Source organism: Nylanderia fulva, unplaced genomic scaffold (genome assembly GCF_048542155.1).
Source record: "Nylanderia fulva isolate GAGA-0341 unplaced genomic scaffold, ASM4854215v1 Scaffold31, whole genome shotgun sequence".
Classification (NCBI taxonomy): Eukaryota; Metazoa; Arthropoda; class Insecta; order Hymenoptera; family Formicidae; genus Nylanderia; species Nylanderia fulva.
In genome coordinates this window covers 735,126-761,342 of record NW_028190379.1, presented here as the reverse complement: position 1 = coordinate 761,342, position 26,217 = coordinate 735,126, and the positions used below count along the sequence as shown (strand labels likewise).

General features: G+C 31.1%; 1 protein-coding gene across 3 annotated transcripts in view; it reads left to right on the top strand.

Moving 5' to 3' along the window:
- The window catches only part of Pde9 (phosphodiesterase 9), a 268,013-nt gene that overhangs the window by 186,716 nt on the left and 55,080 nt on the right, over positions 1-26,217 (top strand). For all 3 annotated transcript variants that reach the window (XM_085484695.1, XM_085484696.1, XM_085484694.1), the window contains 2 exons: positions 19,937-20,209; positions 21,820-22,050. In XM_085484695.1, coding sequence (XP_085340821.1) covers positions 21,918-22,050 — 133 coding nt within the window. In that variant the 5' untranslated portion in view covers positions 19,937-20,209; positions 21,820-21,917. The remainder of the gene's footprint in view (positions 1-19,936; positions 20,210-21,819; positions 22,051-26,217) is intronic.

Sequence of the window (26,217 nt, the reverse complement as noted above, 5' to 3'; positions counted from 1 at the left end):
AATAATATATTTTTGCAAATAATGTACGTATTATTAATAATAATATATATATATTTATATTATTTGTAAAAATATAAAAATAGAAAAAATAATTATTATACACTATTTACAAAAAATATATTATTCTATTAAAATATAATAAAACTAAGATATATAAAGATAAATTAAAGTATATAAAAAATTTAAAGGAACAATAATATACAATAGATAAAATTGTTGAGAAAAAATTTACGACGTATTCCCCAATGGAAAAATATATTTATTAAGAAAAAATAATTATACAAAAAATGTATAAATTATTAAAAAAAGTTGAAGACATAATAATGTAAATAAATTTAAGATGACAGATTTTAACAGAGAAATATATATTTAAGGATATTTATTCTTAATGTACAATATTTATCTGCCTTTGTGAAGCTTTGAGAAAAAAAAACAATCACCGTGAGAATTAGAAACGAGGTATCATCAGACCTCGTCTATCATCGCGACCGACATCCGGGCGCGAGCCCTTCTAATGCGTTGCAATTTCGACTTCCTTTTGACAGAACGGGAAGAGAGAGCTCTCGTTGCGCCTCCTACGCGATTCTAGTTTAATTATCTCGATCGCGGAGGAGAAGGAAGACAGGAGTTTCAGAGTTTTCTCGCGAAAATCTCGCTCGACATCGATGACGCGATATGTTATTTACAGACCCTTCTCTCGTTTTCGCCTTTCCTCCTCTTTTTCTCTCTTTTCCCTATTTCTCTCTGAAATCCTTTTAACGTGACGAGGATGAAAAGCCACGACACGGCGAGGTCTGTCTCTTCGATCTTCCATCCTCTGCCGCGATTTCCCCACGCCAATTGGTAATTCTTTGAACACTCGTTTCTTCTTACATCAGCGAGCGAGAGAGAAAAAGAAACATCGTTACGGAGATCAAACGAAAATTCGTCTTTGATCAAGTGCGTTATTGCTGGACGTCGCGCTTTTTTTTTTTTATCGAAAAATACCGATTATATCTCGATCGGAGAAAAGTACTTCGAGATGGGAGACAAAAAGAGAGAAAAAGAGGGAGATGGTTTGCCAAGCTTAGGATATATATCCAGTGTTGTGCTTTATTTAGATGATTTAAAAATTAGCTAGATAAAGATGAGATAATATGTAAATTTATCTTAAATAAGATAAAGATGAGAAAAATATGGAAATTTATCTTAGATAAGATTAAGATGATTTTGTTTTAAATATATCTATATAAAAGATGAAATTATATGGTGATTTATCTAGATAATTTTCTAGATTATTATCTAGATAAATATCTAGATTATTATGTAGATAATTTTTTAGATAATAATTTTTAAGACTGCTTATGTAAATGCAGTTATTAAAAAAATGTAAATTATAAAAGGCATATAAAAATATATGTATTCAGATTTTTATTTATAAATGTGTATCGCTTACTGCTTAGGTTTTACTATTTAAGTATTTTTATATGCTATGATTCTAAACTAAAATTATCTGAAAATTATTCTAGATAATTTAGTAAAGATAATACTTTTTCCATCTAAGATGCAGATATAGATAATACATATTTTTATTATCTATATATAAAGATAAGATGACACTAAAGTTTCATCTAGATGATCATCTATATAATTTTATTTAGAAATCAGCAATCACTGCTTAGGAACAATGGCGACTTTATGTTTTTTTATGTGACGAAGCGCAGAATAATTGTTTAAAGGAAATATTTTTATTGTTCTTTCTTCCATATAATATTATTGTATTTTTATATTTCTATGCTTATTTATTGCATTGTGTGCACAGTTTCGATTATACGAAACATCTCTCAGTTCTTTATTATTTTTATTATATATTTATTATTTTTACAATTCAATCTGGCACTTTTTCGTCTTTTTTTCTTTGTTATAGTCGTATACAAAATGTGCTCGAAGACCTTCGTAATAATAAAAAAAATCGGAAGCCTCGTCGAAAACATCCGACGTCCGCTTTGACTTGAAAAACACAGGTACTTTCTCGCGAATCGCGAGTTAATACAATAAAACGGAACAATATAATGAAATAAAAATTCAGACTCGCCAAAGATGCTCTTTGTTTTAGTCTCATCAGAAAACCGATAAACTGATTACGGGGTCTCGTTTCGGAAAGAGGATGACTTCGCGTAGAGAGTTTTCCTCTCTCTCTCTCTTTTCGTTTGTACGAGTACGCGAGTATTTCTCGAGGCGCGGAAAATGGTAATTGCCACAATTTCTTATCCTCCCTTATCTTCTCGAGCGAATGGGAAGTATCGCCCGGCAGATCAAACGGAATTTTTGTCGCGACTTTGATTAAAGTGTAATTATTGAGGTTGCGCCCGGAGGACTCTTGGACTCTCGGAAGGTCGTCTCTCTTCGGAGGAAATCTCTAACGAGATTTCGTCCGAGATACATCGCTCCTCCTTCGTTGTTTGTCTTGTTCTTCTTTCCGAAAAAAAGTTTGACATACACAGAGAGAATTTTTTTCTTAGAATTTACTTTGAAATTATGGTAATCATGGGGCAATATTGGAAACATTTTACGAGGTTTTTTGATTAAATATTTATCACAATAAAAACTTAATTATTAAAAGAAAAATAAATTAATATCTCTGTATAAAATAGCAAAATAACAAAAATATTTAATTTAAAAGAAATCAATATTGGAAGAATTTTACGAGTTTCTCTGATTAAATATTTACCACATTAAAAAGTATTAATATCTATCACCATAAGATATAAAATATATTCGATTAATTTTACTATGTACATAAAATTTATTATTACTGTACATTTAATATAAAAAAATAACAAAATAACAAAAATATTTAATTTAAAAGAAATTAAAAAAGAACAAAAATAAAGATACATTTTTTTTATAAATTCAAATAATATTTTTTAAAATCATGTTCCAATTAATATGTACATAGTAAAATTAATCGAACATATTTTATATCTTATTGTGATAGATATTAAAATTAAATATAAAAATTTTTATTAAATTAAATATTCAAATTTTTATTGTGGTAAATATTTAATCAGAGAAACTCATAAAATTCTTCCAATACTTTATTGTCCCATGATTTTCAGGGGTAAATTCTAAGAAAACAATTCTGTCCGTGTACAGACGTAAACACATAAAGGATGTTTCTTTTACGCCCCATCGACCGGGATTGCCCCTGATTCGGTTACAAAACGAAATTGATAACGATAATAAATCAAATCTTATTGTCTCTTTGGACAATTCACTGTTCGCTGGCGAGTAATTATTTCCTCGTCGATAATTATTTCCTCGATGGCGCGGCGCGTCTCTCTCTTTATCTCGGAAATTTCTTCCGATCTCAGTGTATTAATTACATTAATTAAAACTCAATAGAAATGTTTACACTGCAAATAATTAAATGATTATACGATCCAACAGGTCTTTTCTTTATAAGGTCGTTAAAGGACCAATTTATAACGAGCGTTTCTTCATCGTCGTTAATATATGCTTTTGTAGAACACGATTTTTTTATAATGCAAAATAGGGAGCACAAGCGTTCGCAGGATTTTTTCCAGGAGGGAGACATGATTTTAAAAAATATTATTTGAAATTATTTATAAAAAACTTTGTTCTCTTTTATTTTGTTATTTTTTAATTTCTGTTCATAAAATTGTTCGATTATTTGGTTATTTTTATTTTTTTATTTTAAATGTGCAGTATTTTTTTTCTCGTGACAATTCGATTCTCGAGTGCGTCGCGCATGGAAAATCGGAACATGACGCACGAAAATAGAGGTGGAAGAGGTGTATCACTTATGTAAAACGCTTACATATGCGCGTCATCTCGTTCCGGCACCCGCATAATCGCGACAACCGGTGTGATGCGTCTTGAATTTAATGAATTTATCGCGAATTTGAACGAATTCGCGCGAATTCGAACGGTGAACGACTCGGTTCGCGCGATATATAATATAACGCATTTAGAGCGGCGGTAATATATTACGCGATATATTCCCAGGAAATCCCGCGTGAAATGCAAAATTGACCAACTGCATCAATTGCAATCGCGTTAACGCGATATGCGTGTCAGCTGTGCGAACGAATTCAACGCGTAGATGACGACTCGTGTCATCGACACCCCAGCTGCGACCTGATTGCGGTATCGCTGATGCGAGCAGTCTGCGAATTCTGTACGGCGAATTCTATACACGAGCCTTAATATACAGATCCGTGCCGCGGGATATGAGCTTGGTATGACTTGTTTATGAGGAACGATATTTTAGATATTTATGGCTCTAAAGAGGAGCATCATCATTTATTATTGCGTTATCAGGATGCATATTTCCGAGAGAAATCTTGATAAATAATTAAATAAATTAGTATTCCTCTCTTCAGACATTTTGAATACATTATTTTTTGTTTCATAAAATTACCAATTGAATTTAAGCTCGTGTTATCAAATAATAAGATTTATTTGAAGGCCTTAACGAGCAAATAATATAAAATTATTTTGTTACAAAGCTGTTACAATTAATATATCGCAATTACAAAGTCAGATTTACATATTAATTAAATTACGCGATTTTTTGTTTATATTTTTATTTTATATTTTTCTATATTTTTTATTTTATATATTTTATTTTCTTTTTATTTTTGCACATATTTTTAGCGTTTAGATATACTTAATGACATATCGTACTTTGGTATTATCCTCATTAATTTTACAATGAATTAATCAATAAGCACATACAATAAAAAACTTATTTTAAAAATCTGCACCTATAATTTTTTTATTTTACCTGGAAAATATCTGGAAGATCAGGGAATTCTCACAGGAAAGTTTTTACTATTTATTTTACTGTTTTTAATATATATTAAAATACTAAAGATTTTATATAAAATAAAAGATTAATTTTTAAATTAATGTATATTATATAATAAAATATTCTATATATTTATATCTAGAATTATATAATTATTTTCCTATTCGAAGGAAGAATAAATGTATATGTCCTAAAATGATTAGAGACCGTGAACACTTTGAATTAGTGGGGTGCGCGAATATACGAACGTTGAAATTCATCTTCCGGGCAAGTGAAGAGATTTTTCGGTCGTCTACCTAACTCTCATCGTGTCACGTCAGCTTCTCGGGCCCTTTTGTCGGCTCATGTGGGCGTAGAGGTCGTCTTGGCTGCTTCCTTCGTTCCAGAATCGACGGAAGTGGCCCGGCCAGCGTCGGGAGGATGTCACAATTAATGTTGACCGGGGCTCGTTAGTACGCTTCCTTTTTCCCTGACTCATATCGCCGATGGCGGTTATCGTTAAGGAACTGAGGATCGCACTTGAAACGCGGTCAGAGAACGCAATAGACGATAAAATGTTTACATTTCGCATTATTCGAGTCTTCATTGACTCGACATAGTTTTGCAGAAATATATATACACACTATAATCACTTCATTTTATATAAAATCTTTATTTGATGTGGAACGACGGAATGAGAGATAAAATATAGATACTAAAGGTAAATTTACTTTGAGGTACTTAAGAAGAAAGAATACCCTTTTCTCTTTTCTTATTACACCAAGAGATGTTTAGACAGTCGCGGAGAAATTTCACGAAATGTTGAAATAACATAATGTTTTGAAAAGGTACACAACTCTCTTAAATTATAAAATAAAATTGTCATCTCTCTCATACAAATAAAGCTGTCTAAACACAAATTTTAGACATTATATAAAGTCCAGTTCTCTCGCACGAAAATTGTCACACAATTTTCATTTAATTATATTTGACATTTTTTACAATATTCTCTATTTATTTTCTCATCATAATAAAAATGCTTCACGATAATTATTATTTAATACCATTTTAACATCACAATTTTTTCCTAATTATAAAACTGTCGAGAGATCCAGGTCACATGTCAAAATGTGTTTCTATATTATTGTATTCACTGTAAAAAAATATGTAATATGTTACACAAAAATATGCAAAATTACATAATTAATAAGTGTAAAATTATACGATAAATAATAGAAATTTTTACCTTTTCATTATTTATCATGTAATTTTACATTTATTATTTATGTAATTTTACATATTTTTTTACAGTGTATTCCAATATTTGCTGTTATCTAAATAAAATTATATAGATGATCATTTAGATGAAACTTTGGCGTCATGTTATCTTTTTATACATAATAAAAATATGTATTATCTACATCTGTATCTTAGATTAAAAAAGTATTATTTTATTAAATTATCTCGAATAATTTTCATATAATTTTGATTTAGAATCATAGCACATAAAAATACTTAAATACTAGAACTTAAGCAGTAAGCGATAAAAATTTATAAATAAAAATAAGAATACGTATATTTTTATAATTTACATTTTTTTATAACTGTGTTACATAAGCAGTCTTAAAAATTATTATTTAGAAAATTATCTAGATGAATCGCCATATAATTTTATTTTTTATCTAGATACATTTAAAACAAAATCATCTTATCTAAGATGAATTTATATATTTTTATCGCATCTTTATCTTATTTAAGATAAATTTACACATTTTTATCTCATTTTTATCTAGGTAATTTTAAAATCATCTAAGCACAACACTATATCTCATATTATTGTCAGCGGCATAGAAAATTCTGTCGCGTCTATAAAAAATTGTCAAAATTGTCTTCCGATTTAGATCAAAACTCTCGAATGAAATTCGGTCGGCTGGCGCACAGATGCCTCATTAATTAATTCACCATTTATCCTTGTCATATCGGCGGGACTTGTATTTTCTCCGGACGGACAGTATCTCGTTCGCGGTGAGATCTGCGTGGGCGTAAGTGGCTCGATTCCCGGCGCTATTTAACGTCGTCGCGTCCCAACCGGCGTCATAAATCACAACGAGAATAAAAGCACGCGTAAGGAACTTCTCGTTCGTACCGGAAACACGAGTTAAGTCGGCACTTCCCATAATATTGGCCGCCTCTCTCCCGTCTCCTACGTCATATTAATGCGATATCACGTCTGCCGAGGAGAGACGATCGGGAGATAAGTGCTTTTCGACAGGCGTGAATAATGGTCGGATCGTCGTGGATTAAACGTCGTTCTTTAACGATCTGACTTGTGTAGTATTTAAACGCAATCATGATATTATCTATTTGCAGTCGGGTCCAATATTTAAGTTTGCATTTTTCGATAGCCGATCTATTTATAGTATCAAGATCTTATGTAAGTTTCATAGAAAATTGTACAATTTTTTAAAAAAACAATTTTTAATATTTTTCTTTTATATTTTTATTTTTATCAGGGAATATTTTGACAAAATTTGAGTAGACGTCCTGTATATATAAAAATGGAGCTGATATGATAATTTATTTCCTTTGATATTTTGATGTCTATTTTTGGGGAGGAAATACTTACAATGTTACGCGGTATATCGATGTTGTTGGGAAGTGATCAGACGCTTGTATTTATGGATAGTGTTGGTTGCAATATTTAAGTTTTTATTTTTTATGATTTTTTTTCGATAAACGATCTATTTTTAGTATCAAGATCTTATGTAAGTTTTATAAAAAATTGTACAATTTTTTAAAAAACAATTTTTAATAAATAATATTTAAATAAATTAGTACAATTTATTTAACAAATATAATAATTTAAACTTGTACAATTTTTTAAAAAACAATTTTTAATAAATAATATTTAAATAAATTAGTACAATTTATTTAACAAATATAATAATTTAATAAATAATTCATTTAAATAAGTTAGTATTCCTTGCGACGATTATAATAAATTTTTGTTTCTTTTATATTTTTATTTTTATCAGGGAATATTTTGACAAAATTTGAGTAGACGTCCTGTATATAAAAAATGGAGCTGATATGATAATTTATTCCCTTTGATATTTTGATGTCTATTTTTGGGGAGAAAATACTTACAATGTTATGCGGTATATCGATGTTGTTGGGAAGTGACCGGGCGCTTGTATTTATGGATAGTGGTTAATTTCCCGGCACGCAAATTTGCATAAGCGCGCAAGTGTGACGCGTAACGTGTTTACAATCAGCTTACAAGCCCAGCAAAGGGATACATGTCGTCGGGAATACATATGCGTCGTTGTGTGTTTGTTGGCCATGCATATTATATTTGTGTTTGTTATTTGCACTAACGTCGACTCTTAAACAACGCGAAGGGGAAAGAGGGAGGCAAAAGGGAGCTCGACTCGAGATCAACTTTCTCGCGCAACTTCGCGAAACAGAGAACAAACGAAGCTCGCCGGCTCGCTAATTACATCCCGAAAACTGGGTCGGGTAGTCCGCGTTGAAAAGCGAGAGAGGGAGGTTGTCCGCGAAATTTTTCACTGAATTTTCGCTCCGTATCGGACGCTAATGCGAAGCTTTCGACTACTTTTGGGAATCTGAATGTAAAGCACGTACTTGTCGTAAATTGGAACTGAACATTACTTTCTACTTGGCGAATTATACAGTGAAAGCGTCTCAGAACTAAAATTTTGTGCTGGAAACAGTTTCTGCCGTTATACAAAAAAAAAAAATAAAACATGTAAAAAAATTTTTTACGAAGAGAGAAAATATAAAAGGGACATTGCATTTTGCTTTCCTACTTGCGGGAATAATTAATTTTGAGGTAGAATTTCAATTCGCCGATGAATGCAGTTATTATGGAATTATGCAAAATCTTCTCTCTCTTCTTGAATTTATTTCAAGATATACACTCCTCAAAATTATTAAGAAATAAAAAAAATTGTCCAAAAAATAGACAAATTTTAAATACTTGTAACTTTGTTTAAAAAAATGGTAATTTAAATTTTAAAAAAGGGTTTTAAAACTTGAAATCTCTACTTTTTAAAGATCATAGCTAGTTTCATTTTCTTTAATTCTAATATTTTTTCTAAAGTGACATTCTTTCCAAAATTATCGCTACTGATTTTTAACATATTGTGCACATCAATCATTTCAAACATACGGATCATTATAAAGAAATTATCACAGCAAGTCTATGATTTTTTACCAAGTTTGGAGTACTAGGAAGCACAAAAATTTTAGTCGATAAAATTGATTTAGTCATTTTACGTAACTTTTTTTCAAAGTTTAAACAAAAAGGAGAAAACTCGCGAATTTCTCCGTTATTTTCACCTATTTGTAAAAAGTTCACGAGTTAAAAGAAGTTCAGTCTTTATATCATACTGTAGAGCAAAGATTCAGCTTTAAGAATCCATTCTTAAAATTGCTGTACGATGATTTTTAACGGAGTTATGAACGATTAAAGTGAAAATGACATTTTCTCTTCAATTTGCGATAACTTGATAAGGAAAACTCGAAAGTTAAATTTAAAAAAATGATTTTGCAGGAAAAATTCCAGACTTTAACGTGAAAATGTCAAAAAAATATTTTCAAATCTTCTTGTGTATGCGATATGTCTACAAAGTGAAAAAAAATTTTCCATTTTGTTATGTTCGTCGTTTTCTGTATGTAAAAAATATCAGAATTGAATAAAATGAAAATAGCTATGATCTTTCGAAAGTAGATATTTCTAGCTTTAAAATCCTTTTTTAAAATTTAAATTATCATTTTTTGAAATAAAGTTACAACTATTTAAAATTTGTCTATTTTTTGGACAATTTTTTAAATCCCTTTTATTTTGAGAAGTGTATATTTGTAACGAAATAAATAATTTTGAAATTTTTTTGGCAATTCTTTGTAATATTTTTCAGATTTATTTATCTTTGTACTTTTTTTTCACGAGAGAGATTTTAGTTATTTATAATAAAAATGATTAAATCTGAAAAGCATATATGCGAGAAAATATTGTTAAAAAAATACCCGAGACGAGATTTTCATCATCCATTTTGTGATAAACAGAAAAGTAGCGAATTCTAGCGTGAGTTGAACGTGGGAGACACATGTTTGCAGATTGCAACTTTTATAATGGAACCCGTTTGTTTGACGGAAACTTTGCGCGAGGTGAAGCTCGCTAATTTCTTGGTGCATTTGAGAGAAGAGAGATGAAATGGCAGGAGGAAATCATCTGATTTACACTTATACATATACGTTTTAATATTTTGACAAAATATTATGAATTTTGTCTTTGAATTTATCCTAAAATCATGGTAATCTTGAGACAATATTGAAAGAATTTTATAAGAGTTTCTCTGATTAATATTTACTACAATAAAATTTAATATTATTCAATTAATTTTTTTATTGCGATAAATAACCAGAGAAACTCTTATAAAATTTTTCTTCCTACGATTATCATGATTTTCAGAGGAAATTCTAAGAGAAAATTCTTTTCATGTATTATTAGGTGTTTTTTTTTATGTAAGACATCAGGCTAATTAATGATACTCTCTCGTATAATATAATTGAAAAATATTCTGCGCATAAATTTCTGAAAATATTCTATATATAATAAATTTACATAAATATATCTTTCTTTGTTACATTTAGATAACGGTCTATGATATGAAAAATAGTTATAGTAAATTGTGTAGCGAAGAACTTTGACGAACGTGCATCAGGAATCATATTATATATATATATATATATATATATATATATATATATATATGATATGTGTGTGTGTATGTGTTGCGGAAAATAATGGAATTTTCTGTTTTCGATTTTCCATTCGTCCCACGTTTTGTGATGGACGATGTAATAAATCCCATTGCACGAGGCGATCCTTCATTATTATTCCGCAATTTTCTCTTGTTTAAATTAGGTACGTTTCGCGAATATGTATCGCTGCTGTTTATTGCGAATAATACACGAACTGACTGCAATTATTTTGCTTCGAGTTTTGTGATGTATACATTTTATATCGATATAGGTGAATCAAATCGCACGTGGTCGAGTTAATCCAATGCAATATTCTATTTTTTTATGTGTGAAAGAAGGAGCAAAAAAATATATTCAATAAAGTCTGCATCGATACAGCATTCGATGCGAAAAATATACGAGTGTTTTCCCGATATTTTCCCGTCTCTCACACACGCATTTTTTAATTTCGCTTCTATATATTCGCTTTTCTTTCTCGCCGACAAAGCTCTGTCGGCAAACTAACTTTACGGTACAAACTAAAGTCGAATTTTTTCCGTGGAAAAAAAAATAGTTTTGCGTTTATCAATCAAATGCATAAATAGTTTTGTCTGTTCTCGGGGAGAGATATAGATCGCCGAATCCATCTTGCTGTATTTTTTTGTGATGTGTTGCGGTATTTTCATTTAATTGGCAACATTTCGTTACTCGGAACCGTCCTAGGACTATTGTTCCTTGGATTTGTGCCAAGTGCATCACATTCTGCGCTAGACTAATATTTCTCCCGAGGCTTCTCGGAATGCACAAGATGCAATTTAATGCAGTTTTATACTGCCTGGAGAAAGTCGTCGAAATTTCTGACGAAACAAGCTCGAATATTTTAGCTAACGCACTGAAAAAATTTCTTAACTTTACTAAATCTTTCAACTAAATATTATTTTAATAAATAAATATTATTTTGTTAATTGAATATATAAAAATTTTTAAATTAAATGTAACATTAAATCTAAAAAAACGTATATTTAACTTAAATACTGATTAGTTCAATTAACAAAATAGTAATTTAGTTGAAAGGCTTAGTCAAGTTAACAAAAAATCTATCGATGTGTGTGTAGTAAAAAGTCACTCGATTGTTTATTTATGTATGTATATTCGTCAACATATATTAGAGAATTTTTGTTACCTATAGGAAGAAAGATTAATGACGTTATCCCAGTTCAAAAGCGCATTACGTAATGAAGCGATTTGAAACTTTCTTTAATGTGCATTATTCAGGCGCTCATCATCATATAAAGAATGCAGCGTCGTCGGCAGGTCATAGAACAGTAATAGCAGGGAAGCCGCATACTAGTGGGCGAAAAGTCGATCGCCCTTAACGACGTACGTCGCGTTGATCCCTCGATAAACTCGGCCGCGACATGTGCTATCGATTGTCCCGCTCGGCCGCAAATATGGCGCAGGCGTGACAATAGTGTTATATGTTAAACACGCGCGCGTCGCGAAAATTGGAAAAGAAAAATCGAAGAAAAGTCGTACTGCCTCGGTCGAAATTAAAATTCGAGAACGTCAGCGAGGGGGAAAAATAATTGCGATCTTGTCAAGGGTGATCTACTTTAAATCGAAGAGAGAGTTCAGATATATCCCCATAATTAATAATATTAAATAAATTAAATGATAAGACATAATAATAAATTATATTTTATATATATATTTATTTATATAATTTTTAATAATAAATTGTATATTTATACGCGTATAATTATACATATAATATATAATTATATGTATAAATTATGTGATTTATATCTTATGTATATAATTAATTATATATATAAATTATAAATGTTATACATAAATATTATTATATATAAAATAATAAAAAATTAAACAAAATTTGCATAAAAATCTCGTTGGCACGAAAACTAAAAAAGCGCGAATTAATAATATTAAATAAATAAAATAATAATACATATATATTTATATTGCATAATATATAATTATATATATATAATTTATATAAATTATATATTATGTATATAATTAATTATATATATTATATATAAATTAATAATAAAAAATAAATAAAATTTGCATAAAAATCTCGTTGGCATGAAAACTGTAAAAAAGCATCGCGAAATTGTTTCTGACGTTTTTCACGTTAAAAATGTAATCTTCTTTAATGTTTTCCTTCTCAGATATTTATTTTAGAAATTAGAGTGCACCATTATGTAATACAAGCCTTTGTCATACATGAAACGAATCGTATTATAAATCCCTCTTTGTGTCAGTAATTAATAATCTTCTTCCCTGCTTTACCAAGACTAATCACCGTGATGCCACCGAGGTCGATCGAACGTCAAAATATCGATGCCGATATGCAGATATTCCGATGATGTTTTATCTGAAAATCTAACTCTATAACTTATGCTTTTTTTCGATATACACGCGATCCCGTCTTTATTAAAAATGAGAAAAATGTAATCCGCTGTCACGCAGCCGATCGCAATTAAAAAGCCATCACTTGATTACTTGCTCAATGTCTTTAAAAGTATATCGATTACGGACGAGAAATTAAGTGCTTCAAACTTCTATACAACGATATAAAATTTTGCTTCAAAATTGGAACAAAGATAATATCAGAGAAAATGTTTGTCCCGCGCGATAGTATTATTCTGTCTCGCATTCTGTCAAGCTATTAGAACGAACATTTTGTAAACGTTTATCCGATACTAGAGTTATCACATCTGTGATATCTTTTTTATTGCGTATTCGTGCGCGTATTATGTAAAGAGAGTCTTTGAACAATTATTATTCGGTTGAAAATATAAAATAAATAGGATGCCATTTTGCGGATTTTTTTTCAAACCGTTATACTCTTTACACTATATCTGCATGTGTGCGATCCGGATTTATTTTTATTATTAGTCTTGAAAAAAAAAGTCTGCAACGTAAATCGAGGGACGTCTATATCGGTTATATCCAATCTAAAAAATAAATGCAAAGAGAATTGACACTCCAATTCATATATGCGCGCGTTCGCGTTTAAAGGGAAAGAGAAGAGAGACGATCTATATAATATTCTATAAAAATAATCCGACGATTAAAGATCCGATGGCAGAAACAATATAGCGGCGCGCGTCATTTAATCAACGCGGGAGAAGACGTGGCATTTTATTATTTGCTCTTCACAATTCTGCGTAGAGCAAACGAGAGTAGGCCGTGACATTCGAGCCGCTGCACTTTCCGAATGCAAATAATCTGTACAATAAACTTTGTTATTCGCCGCGACAATCCTTCGTTAGAAGGACCTCAGGATAGGGCCGAAGAACACGCGTTCATTTGCACGTAATCAAATTATTACTTTTCTCTCTCTTTTTTTTTTTGATCGCAAGCATTATAGCCCAGTAAAATTAGACTTTGACTTCAAAACAATTATAATCAAGCTGAATTTTTGTGGAGACCTTTATTTCGATGTTCTAATGAAATCCTGAAAAGTACTCTTAATTTTAGCCAGGTTTTTTATGGGAGATAAAAGGGGATACATTTTAGTTTTTTGCCATTATTTCGAAAACTATCATTTTTTCGAGAAAAATAGTTATTATCAAAATTGTAGTTCGTAAAATTCTCTACTAAAAAGGTCATTATACTTTTTTTCGTACAACGAATTGTTTTTTAGTAAAACGTACGGTAATGTTGCAATATTTTTAATATAATTTTTCTGCGCATTTTCTTTCAGACTTATGCTCTATATCTTTGAAACGATCAATTTCTATATAATAATAGGATCCTAGATAATAACTATTTTTCTTAAAAAATTGATAGATAATGGCAAAAAACTAAAATTTACCTTTTTTCACTCCCATAAAAACGCCCTAGCTGAAATTCAGGGTACTTTTCAGGATTTCATTAGAACATCGAAATAAAGGTTTGCACAAAAATTCAGCTTAATTATAATTTTTTTGAAGTTTTGCCCTTTTCAAGTCTAATTTTACCGGACTATTATTTTCAAATTTTTTCCTGATGCGGAAAAATTATGGCAGGAACGACAACCGCATCGTTTTCCTCTGTATTCCCATATGTGAAAGGTTTATTTACGATCGTGTTTCCGGGGTCGAATCTCTATCTCTCGCGGACGCTGATTGGTTTATGGCTTCGAGCCCTCGCCGTCGATGCATATCCGGTGCACCTCATTCGATTATGAAGCTCACCTCTTTTATCCCCGCCGCGTTATCAGGTATGAAACTGACTAGTGGCAATCCAATTATCGTCATGACGATCGCTACCGTCACGACAAATCCCCAGGCCGCCCAGGCAGATTTTATTCGGCTCTCTTGTACGTTACCAGCGTCATCGTCTGGAGCCGACAGCTTTTATTCGAGCTGGTTTCAACCGGCTGGAACAGATTGCCGTATAAAGAAACATAGATGTTATCATGTGATGGGACTTCAGATGCGAACCGAAGAAGTTCGTACGAGTATAATCGTATATTCGTTCTATCGTAATTCTGCATTATATATATATATATATATATATATATATATATATATATATATATATATATGTAAGGAAACTAATTTAAATTTTATTTTAGATGTTAGCCCGGAACAAATTTGTTTATAAAAAATAATTATTAAAATTAAATAATTGAAGATTTGTATTTCGTAAGAATAATCGACAAAAATGTGAAACTATGTAATTGAAATAATAATTATTAAATATAATATTTTCGGGAAAATAAAAAATTTGTTATTTAAAGTATTTTTAGAAATTATTTAAATTTGCACATGTGTGTGAATGACACATTGCTTGAAATATTATTTTTAGCGTATTATTTCAAAAAATATTATTTTAAATATTATGTACTAAAAATAATCATTTATTTAATGTTAATTTAAAATACAGTATGATTTAATATACATGAATATTTAATACTTAACGTGAATAAAGGACCATTTAAATATGAATGAAAGAGCAATAAATAGAAATACATATACAATATATATACTTATATATAAAAATATATAAATAGATACAAATTATTACGATTATTATATTTTTAATGGATATAATATAGATGTGAAAATAATATTTTTTGAAACATTTTACTGTTTTCATGCAACGAGAGAAATAATTATTTTAAATGATTATAATCAGGATTTCTGTGTGATATCAAATTTAGACAAATATTGATGAAACATTTATCTCTAGTGCGTATAAAATTAAATAAAGTATTTTTAAAATATTTTATTTAATTATAATATATTTTGTATACAAATTATTTTATTTTAAATCAACAATTTATAAATCAGTGGAAAAAATAGTTTATGTAATTATATTTGTTTTCTATTTCAAGTATTTTACATTTTTATCGTAATTGTGCAAATAGACAAATCTCCACTGAGATTTATAAAAACATGAATAGTTTTAGAAAAACATAAATTCTAAAAAACACACACGTGTTAGAACTGAAATAATTCATAATAATAATTTTCATAGCATTCTTTCTTAATTAATAGTTAGTTTCAATGCGTTCCTCTTATTTCTTGTTTCACCACTTTATTTATTAAGAACACGATGCTTTTTTTCTGCTTGTAATAACTTTAAGCGATATATTACTACACTTTTAAAATTGTTATTTCTGCGGGAAACAAGCAGCGCGAAAATTAGTAACACGTCATTATTGCTGCTATTAAGCTCACTTTTTTGCGTTCCTTTAAGGGAGAAAGCACTCGATCCAATTAGACACGACGATCTTCTTCGCTGACTCGGCTCGCCTCTGAGAGCAGAAATTTGCTGAAAGCCGGAGTCTAAAGCCGCGCGGATATTACGCGTCATAGTTAGCCACTTTGCCGAGGAATGATTACTTTCCTTCGACCATCTCCCTCTTCCTTCCCCTCGTCTTTTTATGTCGAGCATACCCTCGGGACACTCTGAAAATCTCGGTTATAAACTCACCCAACCGATAAAACATCAAGATACGATATTTTATTTTTTTATTTTTTTTTTAAAGCCAGATTGAGATTGTTCGATGCAACCAAAAGATCTAATTATTAGATCTATAAATAATATCGCATTGACGGCGAATTTAAATTACAAATTCTCTAATTAATGGCAAATGCTCGTTAAATTAATTAATTCCATTAGAGTATTTTATATCCATTTTAGAAATACATTAAATAAAATGTTGTTTTCTACGCGTACTTGTAAAATATTTTTCATTATAAATATCCTTCGAAGAGTGAAAGTGCGATGAATTCAGATCCGCCTTGCAAATTACTCTCTATCTAAAATTTAAATCCTCTTTTAACCGCGTGTTATATACATATATTTATATATATAGTATATATATGTATATAGCTTTTTAATTATATTCGGGATTAAAATTGGCACTAGATCTTTAGGTAATGTCGACTACGATTATTTCGATACAGATCTTGATAATGAGAAGGCCCGCGTTGGAACCTAATGGAAAAGTCGATACCTGCTTTTGACATTACCGTAATTTGAGAGCTTAAAAAAATAAAAATATAATTTAATATTAAAGGAATTACGATGTTCGTGATAAATTCACGAAGCCGCTCATACGTCTTCGCTTTCGAGGCGACGTCACCTGACATCTTGAGGGTGGGAGGGTGGCACCGGCTCTACTGCGATCTCTAATTTCTACCTCTGCGACCTTGAGCAAAGAAATCGTAAATTTTTCACGCCCACGTGCAACTAGGGTGTGGTAGGCCGAGAGGGATGATGATTCCATCCCCGAAAGCCGCTTTCCTTCTCCGCCTTTAGCTTCCGCGTCACGCAGCAGGTTCGCGCGGTCATCCTTGCGTTCGTCCTCGATATCGTATCGTCTTGAAAAAGTTTTCCTTTGCGTAAATCTTCCCCAGGTTCCTCTCTATTCTTTTTACCCCTCATCGACGTAAATTGCTTTTCTTCATTCTGAAAATGTGTCGGCGTTGAATTTAAAGTTTTCAGAATACTCTTGTAATGTTACATTTATATATGTATAGCTATCTTTAAATTGTAGTCGGGATATAATTAAACGCCTGGTAAGGAAAACTCTCGAGAGTCGCGTCGCTTAACCCGGATAGTTTCCCGTGCAAGACAAATTATTTTCGAGAGAAATGTCCTCCTTTTTTCTCAGAGGGTGTACATAAATATAAAGGAATGCGTTAATTATTAAATTTTTTTAATGATAAAGCTTGTAATATGGCTTATTATATTTTGATTTTTTTAATACAATTTTTTAGATTCGAGTAATTAAGAAAAATATATTTAATTAAAGCGTTTCAGCTTTTGCCACACAAAAATATTGTAATATAGCTTATTATATCTTAGTTTTGTCAGTATTATTTTTTAGGTTCGAGTAATTAAGAAAAATAAAATTATAGATATAAAAATCTTTTGCTTTGCAATTATTTAATTGTGAATTTTATTAAAACTAGACAAAACAAACGCGCACTTTGCACGCAAAAATGTCGATCCTTTCCATCGGACTAATACATCCTCCACGTCTGACACAGTGCGCGGCTCACGCGCGACTGATTCTCGTGCGAGGTATCGCGATCCCAATGGATGTAGGGGCTATGGAGTTTCGCGCGAGTCTAATGAAAACGTAGATATTTAATCACAAAAAATTCTTGTAGAAAATTTTATTTCTTCGTTCGTATTTTCTGTAAAAAAGGTTTAAATATCGAACTTTTATGTATTGTATAATTAATTGATATATTTTTTATGCATTGATTGCAATAATAATTTTTGCATGCATGCGTCGCAATTTTTTAAATTTTATTATCAAAGAATAATATAACTTTACTTTGCGTGCATAATATTATATTTGGTTAGATTGCGCTAAATGATATACATATACGAGTATATATGCTACATAAATTTAGTATTTATAAGCAGATTTGTTAATACAATAGGAAGTTACAAGTAAAAGTAACTGTGTCGACTCATAAATCATCTTCAGTTTTGTCAAATGTAATTATCAAATTTATCAAATTATCAATTTAATTATGATAGCAAATTATTGTTAATATAGTAAACTAATAGTAGAATACTAATACAAATTTGAGAAATACAATTCAATAATTTTTATTAAAAAATAATGCAGGTATAAATGATGCTATAGTATATTATATTAAACAGTTATAATTTAATTTTATATTTTATTATGTATTTTATATATTTTAATTTTAATTCTCGAATGTCTGTTACGTACATAATTTTAATTTACCGAGTTTTAATTATATATATAATTTTAATTTCTGAATTTTTGTTATGCATCAGACAACACAAGCACGTGCTTCGCGTTGTTTGATACTATTAATATAACACACAATGTTAATCGAAACAACTAAACAGCATCACGGAAAAGTGGCAACAATTTTGCGATAATCGACTTTGCATGCCTTTTTTTAGAAAGGGATTGTACCAGCATACTTGCGGTGTTTTAAGTGTCTTGTCAAACTTCACCGTTGTTTCCCACGACAAATACATCTCGCTTCGTGCGTAACTATGCAAATTTCGCAGGATGGCGGTGCAACCCGTACTTTGAATACCGTTGTCAGGGAAAGTTTGCGACATACCCTGTAATCAGAACACTTTCGTTCCGACAAGTTAAAGGCGATAAATACCTGACCACAGCTGCGCATCCCGCTTTGATAACGTGCAGGCTAATCTGCAATTTCGTGCACATGTCCGTTTTATATCCTTGTGTTATCCTGGAAATTTCTTTTATTGCAGACAGATCCGATTCGCGAGTTCTAGCATTTAAATCTTGATTGTCGATATTATACATTGACGAGATATTAATTTAGAGTATGATTAATAATCCTGATTTGAATGTACAGAAATGCAAATAATTTTTTGAAGTTCTCTTCAAGTATTTTTATATGCTATGATTCTAAATCAAAATTATCTAAAAATTATTTTAGATAATTTAGTAAAGAGAATACTTTTTTTTATCTAAGATGCAGATATAGATAATACATATTTTTATTATCTATAATATATAAAAAGATAAGATGACGCTAAAACTTCATCTAGATGGTCATTTATATAATTTTATTTAGAATGTTATAAGAGTTTCTTTGATTAAATATTGATCACAATAAAATATATTAAAAATTAATAAAACATGAAATATATTAATATCTACCACAATATAAGATATAAAATATGTTCGATTAATTTCACCTATTTTTTATTGTGGTAAATATTAATCTGAGAAACTCTTATAAAAATTCTTCAGATCCCATATTGTCTAATACCAAATACCAAATTTTATTTAGATAACAGAGCACAAACCCTGATATTTTCCAAGCATTTTCACGCCGCGTTCATCGACTCATCGACACTTCGACTCTCCTGTTGCAGAATGGACCATGAGGAAACGCGGTGCCGGCTGGTAGTGGACGAGCGATCGGCCACATCGTCGCTTCCGCCACATCGTCGTCGGTCGTCGCTCGCGACGCGTTCCCGGTACGTCGTTTTCCAGACCCGAAACGAGCGGCAGGTGTCGCGCGTGGCAGCAGATACGAGCTTGACAGGTGCGATAATCGGGGGTGGCCCGGTCGTCGCCGCCGCCGGGCCGGCGATGCGACGATGAGCTCGCCGAGGGTGCTGTTACCCCTCCACACCCGACCAAAGGTGAGTGAGTTATCTTGCCTGCCCTCCGAGAGCAGATCGCTCTTCTCCTCCCTATAAATAAAGCGATTTTCAAAGTTCATTTTAGGCTGCATTATTTATTTGCGACGAAACTTGTGACAAAATTCTATTTTCTCTCGTACATTCACACATTTTCGTAAGATTAAAAATATATCAAAATGTGTGAAAATTTTTTATATAAAAATTCATATTACTTTAAAATTTAATATAACATTTAATATAAAATAAATTTTTTTTTTGAAAAATTCTATTTAGACATAGATGACACAATTAGATAAATGCGTTTTTAAATATAGTTATACATGTATAAATCGGAACAAAATTTTAAATCATGATTATGAAATTTTTAAAACGTATTTAATCTTAATTAATTATAACTGCGAGCAAAACAAATATTGATTTTTAAAAATGCTAAATAAAAATGAAAGAAATAATTGATTTAATTTAAAATAATTTTCAAAGTTAACAAAAATGAGATCCTTTTGCTTCGGTAGTATAAAATATAAATCTATATATAAAATATAGATTTGCGCGAACGTGTATGACATCTTTAAAAACTTAATCCTGAAATATCATCGCTATTCCATTAATGCATCCACTCTGTCAATTTTTTACATAACGAAGAGAAAGTAAAAAAAAATGGAAAACGTGTAATCGGGGCGAAAGGTGTCCGAAGGACATTTCTTTTTATTTAGCGAGCGTAATATTGCGAAATATTGCGCGGCTCGATCCGCAGTACTCGCTCGACATTGTTAAGGGGATCCTAATCAGTTCTATTTTATCGACAAAATGTGAAGTTAAATTCAACTATAAATCCATATTTATTGGCTATACGGATTGTTTTTTACCTGAAATTAGAGCACTTCCACATTTCTTAATATTAATACTTTAATTTGCACAGGCAAAAGATTTATCAATCTGTATAGTCTCATATATCTAGGTATAGAATTATGAATTCTTTATCAATTTATAATTCTGCACCCAGATATATGAGACTATGCAGATTGATAAATCTTTTTTCTGTACAAATTAAAGTTTTAATATTAACAAATGTGAGTGCTCTAATTTCAAGTAAAAAAAACAATCGGTGTAGCCAATAAATAGATTTATGGTTGGACATAACCGCACATTTTGTCGGTAAAACAGGACTGAAACTCAACTGCGTTTAGGATTCCCTTAATGCGAGTGGCGGCTCCCCTAAGTATATCACACCCAAGAGCATTTTTACATTTGTTAATATTAATATTTTAATATGTACAAAAAAAAGATTTATCAATCTGTATAGTCTCATATATCTATAGGTATAGAATTATGAATTCTTTATCAATTTATAATTCTGCACCCAGATATATGAGACTATGCAGATTGATAAATCTTTTTCCTGTACAAATTAAAGTTTTAATATTAACAAATGTGAGTGCTCTAATTTCAAGTAAAAAAAATAATCGGTATAGCCAATAAATAGATTGATGGTTGGACATAACCGCACATTTTGTCGGTAAAACAGGACTGAAACTCAACTGCGTTTAGGATCCCATTAACGCGAGTGGCGGCTTTCCTAAGTACATCATCCAAGTTTTTCACCTTTGCAGCCCCGCGTAGTAGCAAGGCCGGGTAGTCTCGGAAGCTGCAGCAAGGCCGAGCGACGAGGAGCGGCAGGCGGTTCAAGGCCGAAATTATCCGCGTGGCCATGGACCACGAGGCGAGGAACGGAACCGGCAGCAACGACAACGAGGAGTACACCAATATCTACTTCGTCGTCGGCGACCGCAGGGAGACGGCCACTTTCAGGACGAACCAGGTCACGGACATGGAACTCAAGGGTGAGTGGAAAAAAAAAACTTTTGTCGCACGGCCTCGCCGCCGGGCGAACTCTCATTGATTTTTTTCCCTCGTATTCGGGATATATTTTTACCCTTCGTTTAACGCGAGAAATATCTATTTGTATAGATTGTGAGAAAATTCATTACGGTAAACATCATCGGCTTTGTAGTTTTTTTATAAAATTGTGTACAGCGACCGGAATAAAGAATAAAACAATCACACCTGCATACCTCATCTGTGTAAGACTTGTGTCTGACGTGTAACTGATTTGCTTTATAAAGGGAAAAAAAATGTGTTTTAAGTTTTTTAACTGAAATTGAAAATTTATTAATTAAGTGTTTTTAATTAAAAATAAATTATTTTTTATTTAATACTAGATTTATTTGTAAATAATTGTATATTTATAAAAATGACAAAATAAAAGAGCTAGTTAAGGTAATATATTATCTTAATTTAAAGAAACAACAAGTTATTTTTATTAATAGTTTATATGATTTTCTTTAGCCTCAGTAGCTTTTTGAAATTTTTTCTTGATATGGACTTTTAATTAAATTTTTCAAAGGAGACTTTAAACGTTATTAAGGCTAAAGAAAATCACATTCAACATATTAATTAAAATAAATTGTTGTTTCTTAAGATTAAAATACTATAACTTAACTAGCTTTTTGTCACCTTAAATATATGATTATTTAGAAATAAATATAGTATTAAAAACAAATGATTCCTTTTTAATCAAAAACACTTAAATAATTAATAAATTTTCAATTTCCATGATAAAAAAACGTGTACCGTATTTTTGTTTACCTTTATGAAGTAAACCAGTCTTATATATATGAAATAGCTTTTTATTTTTGCCGGTCACTGTATAATAATAAATTGAAAAGGCTCCTATACCTGATACGATATTTAAAACCATATACATAGTTTTAAAAGGATTGCAGTCTTCTAGAATTAGTCGACAATAATAATAAAATTAATAAACCAAAAAATGGGGAGAGACTCGATTTATCTTCATCCATCTCTAATTGACGTTTACACGAAAAGATATCGCTCTCCCTACATCTACAACACAGACCCAACTCGCTATAGCTTCATTATCAAAAACTCGATAATTGCGATTATACAATAAGATTCATCGGCGATCCCAGGAGTATTCAATTTATCAGCGGTGTATCGCGAGAAAAGGGATGAATTTTCGCGAAGTCATAGCCGTCCATTAATCTCTCTCTCTTTTTCGATATATTTCACCCGGCGAATACATTCCCGCGCGCATTATCCTTCTTCTTCGCCCGTCTTGAAACTTTTCAGCCGAGCCAGAGACCGTATCCTTACGCGGATGAAAAGAGAGACCAGCCCTCGTTCGATGGTGGCAGGAATATTCGAGGATTTAATCAATTATCGATCGCGAGTCGCCGGCCAATCGGAGATGGCCATTCGCCTTCGATGCGAGAGAGAGAGAGAGAGCCTCCCTTTCGAAGCACTACCGAAATTATGTTTGCACACACTTCACCTTCCTTGCTGTGACCTATCGACCGGACCTTCTTCTCTCTCTCTCTCTCGCTGTCTCATCAGCTCGCTCGAGTGCTTGGCCGATGATGGGCGTCCCTTTCGATCCTCTGACGGTGAAAATAGCGCGAGTAACGCACTTGTGCGTGAACCCGCACTCGTTCAACCGACTCCTTCCAACCCTTTGACGGATTGGTACAATTATCTCGCGAGGGAATTGACGACGAGAGCCTCGAGAGAGAGAGGGAATCCTTTACATTTCGCGTTCATTTCGCGGAAATTTGTTTCTGTACATTTTGATATTTTTTTTTCTCCTGTCGGTTAATTATGCCCGGGAATTTTTTTGCTCCTTTTTATTCCGCTTTTCAGCGTATTTTGTTATACCTCTGATGCAACGTATATATGCATGCGCATTATATCTTTTTGCCAAATTGTACCATGGTTTTAATATATCTTTTGTACTCTGCTGTTATGAGCGTCTCTCTCACGCATGCACAAAGTTTCGCGTTTATTTAACGGTGTAATGGATTTTTCTCGTTTAGCGTTCGCGTAATTTAAAACACATTGTTTCGTTAACTTTTGTATGATATATATTTATTTTATTTTATTTCATTTTATTTTAGTTTATTTTATTTTATTTTATTTTCATACACATGTAACAAAGGTTTCCTCAACAGTCTTTTGACGATGCATTTATGATAAAGTGAATTATCGTATTCGATGCAATTTATTGTTGCGATAACGTTCGCTACTCTTTCGTAAAAAAATATTAAGTAATTCAATCAACTAATTTATTTAACGACACTAATTTAACGAAATCTATCTTGAATTAATTTTGCGCAAAAAACTTGGTAATCGATAAATTGATACAAATATTGATTATAAATGTATTCGATTAATACATTGTTTCGTTAACTTTTATATGACATACACAGTTGAAAAATTTCTGTTTTTAACAGATATCACATGTCCCAAACGGTCCACAGAAATTTTTGTGTTAATATTCTGTAAATAACAGATAAATCTTGTCACTAATAAAGCAAAACATATTTATTGTGTAAAATTAAAAATCGATGCACATTGTGTTATTTTTACATTTTTTTTCAGTTGTTTTAATAATTTAACATTTAAGTTCAATTAACAGAACAGTAATATGTTAAATTAACACATGAATGTATTAAATATTTAACACAAAAATTTCAAGAGGGACCGTTTTTAACAAGAAAACACAAATTTTTCTACCGTGTATATTTATTTTATTTTACTTTATTTGTAACAAGAGTTTACTCTTTCGCCAAAAATATATAGTAACTCAATCAACTATATAGTTAAACGAAATTAATTCAACGAAACCTATCTTGAATAAAAATAACTTGATAATTGATACCAAACATGGATTACAAATGTATTCGATTAATATCGTATGTTCTCTCGTTGAAAATCAAGCATCGGGAATGGAATACTCCAATTCTCGAAATGTCGGTCGCTAATTGTCCGCGCATGTCTAATGCTAATATTATCCGGTAATTACCGTGGTGAAATGCGTCTGATTACATCGACGAGATGCGGTATTACGCGATAGCGATGTATTATTTGTACGCGTACAGGTCGTCGCGTTATGTAATTAAAATTCGAATACATTTACCGCGTTTACAATCTTGTGTACGATCTTGTGTGTACACCGGTTAAGGGGAAAACGGCTTTGTCAGCATTGATGATGTTACAACCGCCGGTTGTACACGACGGGTTACAACAGAGTCATGCTACAACGCGGACAAGTCTCGTCAAACGCGGGTCTTATCGTGTACCATCATCTCTGATCCATCCTAAAGCTAAGCTGTCTCCGATTTATCCTTCCTCTTGTCTCTCCTCGTTTGACAGCAGATTGCATGTTGAATTAATCAGCTGTTTTCCCCGTTTATTTCGTAACTTAACGTGAAGAATGTGTGCGATGTTTATGCAGATTCTGCCCGTCTTTTTGCCGGAGAAATGGCAAATCTTCTTTGAATTACGCGAATATTCAAAGCCGCATATCAAGGAAGACTAGGTGTTTTGTTTTCAATGGTAATTAATAATTTCAAGAAGATTATAATATTTTTGCTTGTGACATTTACGGATTACTTGACTTTTACTTGTGGTGAAGTTGAGGGAATTTAAATAGGGTGTATACTCGTAGGAAAAATTTTAAAAACTTTGTAATCTTAGGAAATTGATCCATCTTGAAAAATTAGGGGATTCTTATGAAATTTAATTTGCATTCAAAGAGAATTTTTAAAAGTGCGTCTTTAATAATTTTATTATTATTTAGCATTTAAAAAATATATGTCTAATATGTCTTTGTCATATTTAAATTGTATTATTAATATTAATATTATTAAAATTTTATTTTTTTAAATCGATGAATTAATTAAAATTTTTTAATTAAATTAGTAAATTAAATAAATTAGTATTCCCTTATTTTTATTTATTTAATAAATACATTTAATAATGATTTAATAAAGCTTAATTATATATAACAGTGATTCTAAATAAATGTGAAAAATTTTAGGAAATAATTCTTTGTCAAAAATTAAGGGGGATTGAAAATTAAGTTGAAATAAAAAATTGAATAGAAGTTGCTAGTTTTAACCCCTTTTACCATTAGGAAAATTTTAAAGAGT